Raw genomic sequence first — 10,160 nt, 5'->3', positions numbered from 1 at the left:
AGAGCGTAATGATGGGGAAGGGGTGGCTATACTGTATAATGGAAACTAGGGGCAGCAGAGAGTAGGGACAGGGAAGGGGCAGCTATACTCTATAATGGGCACGAGAGACAGTTGGGGGTGAGGGATGGGAAAGGATCAACCATCTCACCAATTTAAGTGCATTTAGGATCAGATTCTGATCTCAATTCCAGCTGAATATGGAACTCTGAAGTCAAAGCCTTTCCTTCCTGTTTCCAACAGTCTAACTTAGGTCAGAATCTGGCCTGTTATCACTGACATTGTACATACTGTTACATTTTCATTCCATCCAACCATTATAACATAGACAAATATCCTTCCAAGCATTAAAATCATGATTCATCATTATATTTCATGTTCTCCCCACATAGTCTTTCGTGAAATAAGGATGAGTGGGAATTGTTGCTAGAAAAGCTTTGATGCACAACATTATTCCAAATGGAGGTAGACTGGGTCCATGTTAAAGTATTTTAGATTAGGTATTTCTGTTTGGTTAGTTGGGAAGAACAATTGTCTACTTTGTTTTGTAGTGAGAAATATAAAGATAACCTTATTCATCCCCAAGAGCTGGAGAAAACAAACCAATTCTCTTCAGGGAAAGAGATGACAACAAGAAGATGCTTTCAAAGAAGCATCCCACAGCAAATGGTAGCTTCTACATAGCTGGGGTATGTAGTATTCCAATGTGCAAAGGCAATAATGATATAGACTATGGATAAAATGTTCAAAACACCTAAGTGATGTATGTGCTTAAGTCCTATTGTAAATCAATGGGATCTAGGATATATACAGTTGTGTCTTTTCTAAAGCCCCACCAGGCCTGATGTTGACCTAGGAATACCTAGCATCTTTAGATGCCCTCACTGTGGTGTTGTGTATATTACTCTGATTCCCCTTAAATTACTACCCACAATTGATAGAGGAATCCTTAGGGCCTGCTGCAGTTCTTTCAATCTTCTGTGTTCACAGGACTTTGAGCCATATCAAAGCAGTCCTGTAGGCTCAATAGGAAAGCAAGCCAAAATCATCAAAGTTAATAATTTTGGCACTGTCCCTGAAGGGTTTGTGGAAAGGTGCCTTACCTTTTCCATCCTGCCTGTTTTTTTTTTTAAATAGTCGCCTGTTGAGTTAACCCCATATTGTCATACAGAAAACAGTGTCAGTAACCAGGCCAACATACAACATTAGTAAATTATTACACAGCAGCTCCAGATCCATGCTCTAGTTTCACACCAGGTTCCTGGGATGCAGGGATCATTGAGTGAGACTCTCTGCCCTTGTTTGTATGGGAGGTCAGATTAGATGCACATAATGGTTCCTTCTGGCTTTTAAATATAAGGATCTATGAACAAATGAAAGCTGCAGATGGAGATGGTGCTTATTTCAGTGGTTTCTTAGGAGTGAACCAAAATTGCCAAGACTATGATAGGGAACAAGACATTGATTGATTGCCTTTCAGATTCAAAAACAGCTCAGGGTATCACGTTTTAGTGTAACCTAAATGAGTTAGCTCAGTGTCACCAAATTCTCACAAAAGCCACAAATCGATTGAGAGATTTCCTCAAAGCCTCCTTGACCTCTTTGTTTCTCAGGCTGTAGATGAGGGGGTTGAGCATTGGAGTCAGGACTGTGTAGAAGACAGCGAACACTTTGTTCAGGTTTCTCAGTGTATGTGTTTTTGGTACGACATACACCATGATTAGGGTCCCATAGAAGGTTGTAACTACAATCAGGTGAGAGGAGCAGGTGGAAAATGCCCTTTGCTTCCCAGTAGTGGATGGGATTCTTACGACAGTGGCTATGATACAGATATAGGATGTCAGGGTTAATAGAAATGGGGGAAAGATATCTATGGAAGCAAAACAGAAAGCAACAAGTTCTATCAAGTAGGTATCACTGCAGGACAGTTGGACCACTGGGGTAAAGTCACAGAAGAAATGGTCAATTTTACTGGGGCCACAAAAAGTTAATTGTGACATCAAACATATTAATATGGTGACAACCACAAAGGCAATGATGCAAGATCCTGCTGCTAACTGGAGGCAAAACTTGCCATTCATAACAGTTCCATAATGCAGTGGTTTACATATAGCTAAATACCGATCATAAGACATCACAGATAAGAGGTAACATTCTGTAGCTGCCAGGCCACCAAAGAAATAATACTGTACAAAACAACCACTAACAGAAATGGTTCTGTCCCCAGTCAGGAGACTGGCCAGCACCCTGGGCAGGATGGTGGAGATGTAGCAGGTCTCTAAGCAGGACAAAATCCCCAGGAAGAAGTACATGGGGGTGTGAAGGCACTGATCAGCCACAACTAATGCTGCAATGAGGATGTTTCCAGCCAGGGTCACAATGTAGATCAGTAGAAAGAGCAGGAAGAGAAAGCTCGTCAGTTCAGGGAGGTCTCCAAAGCCCAGGAGGATAAATTGCTTGACGGCCGTTTCATTTCCTAGTTCCGTGTCTGCCATGGGTTCTACCTTTGGAAGAGAAAACTGAACTGGCAGCTGAAAAACATCAGGGTACTTTTCAATGTACTGCTTCTATTTCATTGCACAAAGGCTTAGTCCCGCATATCCCCTTGTGGTGATTTGTCCGAATGGCTGATGCATCATCTGACCTTCTGCTTTGGATCATGTATATTCCTGTTTCCCACCTTCTCCAAGAAAAGATCAAAGAAATTCTCTACTGATCCATACCCCTGACAGAACTCTGAAAGTTTCATTTTTTTATCCTCAGTGGTACCCTAAACTCCTATTATTTTACAGCAGAAACAATATCCTAGGCTGGGATTTCACTTCTGATCATGTTTGCTTTTTTTCCCCCTTGTTTCAGGAAATAGACATTAATAAGAACATAAGAATGGCCCTACTGGGTCAGACAAAAGGTCCATCTAGCCCATTATCCTGTCTTCCAAGAGTGGCCAGTGCCAGGTTCCCCAAAGGGAATGAACAGAACAGGTAATCATCAAGTGATCCATCCCCTGTTGCTCATTCCCAGCTTCTGGCAAACAGAGGCTAGGGAAACCATTCCTGCCCATCCTGGCTAATAGCCATTGATGGACCTATCCTCCATGAATTTATATAGTTCTTCTTTGACCCCTGTTATGGTCTTGGCCTTCACAACATTGTCTGGCAAGGAGTTCCACAGGTTGACTGTGCACTGTGTGAAGAAATGCTTCATTTTCTTTGTTTTATACCTACTGCCTATTAATTCATTAGACAGGGCCATCCCTAGCCATTTTGGTGCCCTACACAGCCCCCCTGAGGGCTGTGGGGGGGCAGGCCTCCTGGGGGGGGCAGGAGCAGGCTTGGGGGGCAGGTGGGAAACTGCGCCCCTCAACACACCGGCAGCGTGGAGTGGGCTGGGGCTGGGTTGCTCCACTTACTGCCGCTGGTGAGTGCAGGTCCAACCCCTGCTGTAGTCCTCAGGGGAGTGGGGGCTAGGCTGGGGCAGCGCAGGGGTGGGAAGAGGTGGGGCTGGGATGTAGCAGGGGTGGAGGCCATGGTGAAGAGGCAGAGCAGGGGGCTGGAGCAACACCCAGCTGCATAGGGCACCAGGAAATTTGGTGCCCCAAATTTCTTGGTGCGCTACTCAGCAGCATACTTTGAGTATGGGTAGGGACGGCCCTGTCATTAGTTGACCTCTAATTCTTGTATTATGAGAAGTAGTAAACAACATTATCTACTTTCTCTACACCAGTCATGATTTTATAGACCTTAATCATATTTCACCTTAGCCATCTCTTTTCCAACCTGAAAAGTCCCAGTCTTATTAATCTCTCCTCATACGGAAGCCGTTCCATACCCCTAATAATTTTTCTTGCCCTTCTCTGAACTTTTTCCAAGTCCAATATATCTTTTTTGAGATGGAACGACCACATCTGCACGCAGTATTCAAGATGTGGGCGTCCCAAGGTTTTATATAGAGCTAACATTATTTTCTGTCCTATTATCTATCCTTTTCTTAATTATTCCCAGCATTCTGTTCCCTTTTTTGACTACCACTGCACACTGAGTGGATGTTTTCAGAGAATTATCCACAATGACTCCAAGATCTCTTTCTTGAGTGGTAACAGCTAATTTAGACCCCCATCATTTTGTCTGTATAGTTGGGATTATACTTTCCAATGTGCATTACTTTCCATTTATCAACATTAAATTTCATCTGCCATTTTCTTGCCCAGGTCACCCAGTTTTGAGAGATCCTTTTGTAGCTCTTCACAGTCTGCCTTTGTCTTAACTATCTTTAGTAATTTTGTAACATCTGCAAATTTAGGCACCTCACTTTTTACCTCTTTTTCCAGATGATTTATGAATATGTTGAATAGGACTCATCCCAGAACAGACCCCTGGAGGACATCACTATTTACCTCTCTCCATTCTGAAAACTGACCATTTATACCTACACTTTGTTTCCTATCCTTTAACCAGTTACCAATAAATTTACCATTTACCATTATATACTAATAACCCTTAATGTCATCCATTTTTAAAAGAAGTATCGGACACAACTCTTCTAAGCTATAGAGTTGACTTCTCAATCCTGATCTCTTTCTTTATCTCCCTATCTCTCCCTTTTAATACACTGATTTCTCTCTTCACCATTTTTGAAGAGTTGATGATTTTTATACTTAGGCATTATTAAATAGAACATGGGAACTGTCATACTAGATCAGAGGAGTGTTTTGTTCAGTGTCCTGTCTCTCACAATTGACTGATCCTTTCTCCCAAGGAAATGCTGGTTTTTAGTTGAAAAAAAAGTTAAAACATCAAAACATTTAAAAAAATATATTCATTTGTCAGTTATTTTTGCTTTGGCCACTGAACTGGCTGAAAATTACTGAACATCTTTTAACCCCAAACCAAAATATTTTCTGGTTTTGCCTCAAACATTTCTCTCTTATTTTGTGTTCTTGGTGTTCCAAGTAAAAGTGAAAGACTTTTGCAGGAAAGCAGACCCTTTTGGAGAAAGCTGTTTTTTTATCAAAACCTCAGTTTTCCAGTCTAGAAAACTTTGGATGGAAAATTTTGGACCAGTCTTAATATCAACACAAAAGTTGGATTTTGATTTGAATCATCTGAATATGCCCAAGTACATTAGATAATCTAGTTTCATAAGAGAAATAAATACCTTTTTTTCGGGTCTTAAAGCAATGTATATCTCTCTGGGACAATGAAGAAATGTGTTATATAATTCTGTTGCTTCCCCAGGAGCATTTGATACTGGTCACCATCAAACAGAAGCTACTGATTATATGGACCACTGAACTGCTCCGTTCTGGATCCATTCCTATGTTCCTGGTCACCTATAGGATCTTCCTCTTATTATGGTAGGAGAATTTTAGGACTTAAGTGTTAATGAAGACATTTGACCTCCTGCCTGTGACATCTTCATGTCCAGAGTGTGTCTGGACCCCTTTTAGCTACCAACAATGTTGCTTGGTGTTACTATGAAGTGTAACATATGAAGCTGCCCACAGCTTCTCTTCTCACATAAGAGTTATAAACAAACTCATGTCTGCTCCTTCTAATTCTTCAGTCTCTGCAGATTTATATTTATCAGACTTGGGTTCATTGACTCATAGATTATATGACTAGAAAGGATCACGGTGATGATCTAGTCTGACCTTGCATCTCATAAGATATATCTACAGTGCATTGTAAACCCAGGTCTCAGTGTTTCCATGCCTGCACTTGAGCATCCAGACTGCACTGCTTACAATGTCTGGGCCTGAAATTATGTGCAGTCTGGACATACAGGCATAGGACTTTCCTGAATTCATTCCTCTTTGAACTAGAGGAGATCTTTTAGAAAACCGAGACAAATATATGTTAGCCCTTTTCTACTTTTTCCCTTTACAGTAACTCCTCGCTTAACGTTGTAGTTTTGTTCTTGAAAAATGCTACTTTAAGCGAAACAATGTTAAGCGAATCCAATTTCCCCATAAGAATTAATGTAAATAGGGGCGATTAGGTTCCAGGGATTTTTTTGTGTGCATATATATATGTACACACACACACACACATATATACAGTATAAGTTTTAAACAAACAATTTAATACTGTACACAGCCGTGCTGATTGTGAAGCTTGGTTGAGGTGGTGAAGTAAGAGGGTGGAAGAGGGTGGGATATTTCCCAGGGGATGTCTTGCTGCTAAATGATGAACTAGCACTCGGCTGAGCCCTCAAGAGTTAACACTTTGTTGTTAATGTAGCCTCACACTCTACAAGGCAGCAGGAATGGAAGGAGGAGAGTCAGCATGTCAGAGAAAGAAAGAGACACACACCCTGTGTGTGAGAGAGAGAGACGTATTTCCCCTTAAAGTACGCTGACCCCACGCGAAGTACATTGCCTTTTTAAGTAGATAAGCAAATTGAGACAGCAAGCTCCCTCCCTCCTGAGTCCTCCCCTCTCCTCCCGCCCCCCCACCCCACGCTGTGTGGAGATAAGGTACAGGAGCGGGGGGAGCAGGAGTGAAGGGAGGGGGACACCCTGACATTAGCACCACTCTTCCCCTCCACCCTCTGCACGGCAGCAGGAGGCTCCGGGGAGCAGCTCCAAGGCAGAGGGCAGGAGCAGCACAGGACAGTGCGGGGTGGGACACCTGAATTGCCAGCAATTGGTAGCCTGCTGGGCGGCTGCCACACAGCGAACTTAGGGGAGCTGATAGGGTGGCTGCCGGCCCACCCTGGCTCCGAGCCTCCACCACCTCCAATGGCTGCTCTCCCTGCAAGCAGTGGACAATGGAGGCAGCTGCCAAACAATGTTATAAGGGAGCATTGCGCAACTTTAAACCAGCATGTTCCATAATAGATCATCAATGTAACAATGAAACAATGTTAACCAGGAAGACAATAAGTGAGGAGTTACTGTATCTCTTTTTCTTTTTTCTGTAGAAATTCAGGGTTGTGTCTCCATACCATGGTCAAGATATCCAGAAGGGACCAGAGAATTTGGGTGTTCTGCCTGAAATATGTTAAGGGCACCTGGTTTTCAGAATGTGCATCTTCAAGTTGTCTCAGTTCAATCTCCTTAAAACTTAGGTACCACAAAATGGTTAGAAATTTTTGAAATTCTTGGCCACTGCCCTGAGAACGTGATTACTTCCAGTGTGAATGCAAGCAGAAATGAGTCACTCCTGATTCATACTGATTTAAATGAGAGAACCTCACATATTGATTTATATGGGATTACACCAAGTCTGCTATTACAGCTAGAGTTTTCAGCTCAATGTTCTGGATTTAAGAGAGAGAGAGAGAGAGAGAGAGAGTCTCTGCAGGGAGTCTATAGTGATGAGAGAAATAAAGACAGACAGAGAAAAATGGGGGAGGAGAGAGGTGTATGAAAATTGTTAGATAGATAGATAGATAGATAGATAGATAGATAGATAGATAGATAGATAGATAGATAGATAGATAGAGCGGGTGTATGGGGAAAGAAAGAAAGAAAGAAAGAAAGAAAGAAAGAAAGAAAGAAAGAAAGAAAGAAAGAAAGAAAGAAAGAAAGAAAGAAAGAATCTAGCCCCATACACATCTATCTATCTTTATATCTGTCTATCTATCTATCTCTGAACCCTTCTGTATTTTTTTCTGACCTTCTTAGTATGTGTATCTTCTTTTAATTCAATTTCATATAATAATAGAATTATTCCTCATTTTAGTCTGGTCTATGGAATTATTCAGATCAGTCAATTATTCACATTCATCAACATTCCCAGTGATTCTGGAAAAGAAGAAGCATGATAAGACATAGTTTTGACACAGCACATTGAATATACCTAGCCTGTTTAAGATCATTTTCCCCACCACCCCAGTGAAGTGGCTGGAGTAGCGTGTAGGGAAGCCTTAGCTCACATTTGCTACTTTAAAATCCCATGATTTAATTGAAACAGAAATGGTGGAAATGTTTTACCTTTAAATCTGTTCTAAGTGAGGCGGATTTTCAGATACTGCCCCTTTTCCCAGTGATTCAGAGACCAGGATACTGGTTCTGCAGTTTATCTTCTACCATCATCTGCTTCACGTTCTTTAACAGTGCCAGGAAAGAGATCTACTCCGAGTGTTCTATATGGTGCTATTTGCCTTGTGCCCAGTTCCTACAAGAGAGACTCTCTCAAGATTTCACTTTTATCCTTTCTGTGGGAAGGCGACATCTCCCTTGATGCTTACATTGATTAATGAGAAGGAAAACTCAATAACATGCTAGCACTGTCGACGGTACAAACACCAGAGTGAATGGAGGCAAATTTCTATCCTCCAAGGAAATGGCCTTCCTTACTACATGCAGGTGATGAGGTCACTGGTCACCTCCAATTATGGTGCCACAGTCCAAGAAGAGATGCTTACAAGAAACCTATTGCAGATTTTCCCACCCAATCGCTGTTTAGGAGACTCTTTAAAAAAACAGAGTGGAGTCCCTCACCCATGTCTTCAGGGTGGCCAGAGAAAGGGAGGGTGTGACACCTGGTTATGTACTCAGTGTAAGATACCAGTGAATGGTTGGGATTTTCCGAGATGCCGCTGACTTTCAAATGGACCTGTGCTCTTAAATCACGTAGAAACTCATGAAAATCCCACACATTGTATCTTCTGTTCCACCCTGGGAAGGATGAGAGAGGACATTCAGGCTGGAAGTTTTTAGTAAAACCATAGTGTATTTGATTCCATTTACAATTTACCTCTATGACTTTAATTACCCTCTCTTTCAATATTTGTTCTAAGAGCTTACAAACAATTGAGATCAAACTAACAGGCCTGTAGTTTCCTGAATTATTTCTCCCCCCCCCCTTTTCTTAAATATAGGTTCTATATTTACAGTTCTCCAGTCATAGGGTAAGATGCCTGAGTATCTCAAGTCTCACTGTCTTGATTTAAACTGAGAACCATCCACTCTTCATTTTGACTGAGAGTTTCTGCACTCCAGTTTGATCTGAGTTCACAGTATGGTGGTGTGCGGGAGGAATGGAGGGCATCTAGCTGGTTTCATGTGTGATTTTAAGGTCCCTAAAGAACTGCCTTGACCAAGGTGGGTCTCACTATCTGCATCCAGTGGGAAAGTTGTAAGTTGACTTCTCAACTTTGTCATGTCTCTCTTACCTCCAGACTGGCCAAGTGCAGTATATTCTTGGGGTGCTAAGAGCCCCTCAGTGCCAACTTGCAGAGGACCCACTGTGCAGCGACTCATATTAGTCCTGACATACTCACTACACCTAACACTTTGCTGTCATTATTACCTCTTCGCATAACACGAGACCCAGGGGTCACCCAATGAAAATAGTAGGCAGCCAGTTTAAAACAAACATAAGGAAGTAGTTCCTCGCACAATGCAGTCAACCTGTGGAACTCATTGCCAGGGGATGTTGTGAAGGCCAAAAATATAACTGGGATTAGATAAGCTGATGGAGGATAGGTCATCTATGGCTATTAGCCAGGATGGTCTGGAACACAACCCCATGCTCTTTGTGTCTCTAGCCTCCAATTGCCAGAAACTGGGATGGATCACTCGATAATTATCCTGTTCTGTTCATTCCCTCTGAAGCATCTGGCACCAGTCACTGTTGGAAGACATAATACTGGGCTAGATAGACCATTGTTCTCCCCCAGTATGGCTGTTTTTATGTTCTTATGTGATAATATTTATGTATAAAGAATGTCATGTGAAGTATCAAATGAAAGATGGTGACATGTTGGCCATTAATATCATTGCATTATGTATGGATGGATGGTGTGTAAAGAATAATCAATGTGTGCTGGAAATATGTTCCTGTAATGTGTTTTGGAGGAAGAGTTGGGAAACATGCTTGTCCTGGACAAAGGAATGTTGATTTGCCTGCGTCTCGATCATAAATCAAGCAGGATGCGCTAGAGACAATGGGCATTTCATTTGTAAACCCCAGTTATCAGGAGGTTGAGGAAACCGCATGGCACTAAAACACCAGAGGACACACTAGAGTCAGAACCCAGGGGGTCATCCTAACTCTTGAGACAAAGAAAATTAACTTTGGTGAATATAAGGAGAAACAAAAGGGCATCTTGTTATCCATCACTGAGGGGGAAAAGAGGTCAGCGCTCTTTGCGTCTAGGAAAAGCCGTTCCTCAGCCATGTGGGTTGGTGACGCTATGAAGCAGCTGTAGGT

At 42.1% G+C, this 10,160-nt stretch overlaps 1 protein-coding gene across 1 annotated transcript; it reads right to left on the bottom strand.

The window, feature by feature from the left end:
- Positions 1 to 1,535: 1,535 nt before the first annotated feature.
- Positions 1,536 to 2,492, bottom strand: LOC140896744 (olfactory receptor 6N1). Its single transcript, XM_073308792.1, has one exon. The coding sequence runs from the start codon at positions 2,490 to 2,492 to the stop codon at positions 1,536 to 1,538; it is 957 nt and encodes a 318-aa protein (XP_073164893.1).
- Positions 2,493 to 10,160: the final 7,668 nt, after the last annotated feature.

Source organism: Lepidochelys kempii, chromosome 13, assembly GCF_965140285.1.
Source record: "Lepidochelys kempii isolate rLepKem1 chromosome 13, rLepKem1.hap1, whole genome shotgun sequence".
Taxonomy (NCBI): Eukaryota; Metazoa; Chordata; order Testudines; family Cheloniidae; genus Lepidochelys; species Lepidochelys kempii.
This window is presented reverse-complemented; position numbering and strand designations above follow the sequence as displayed.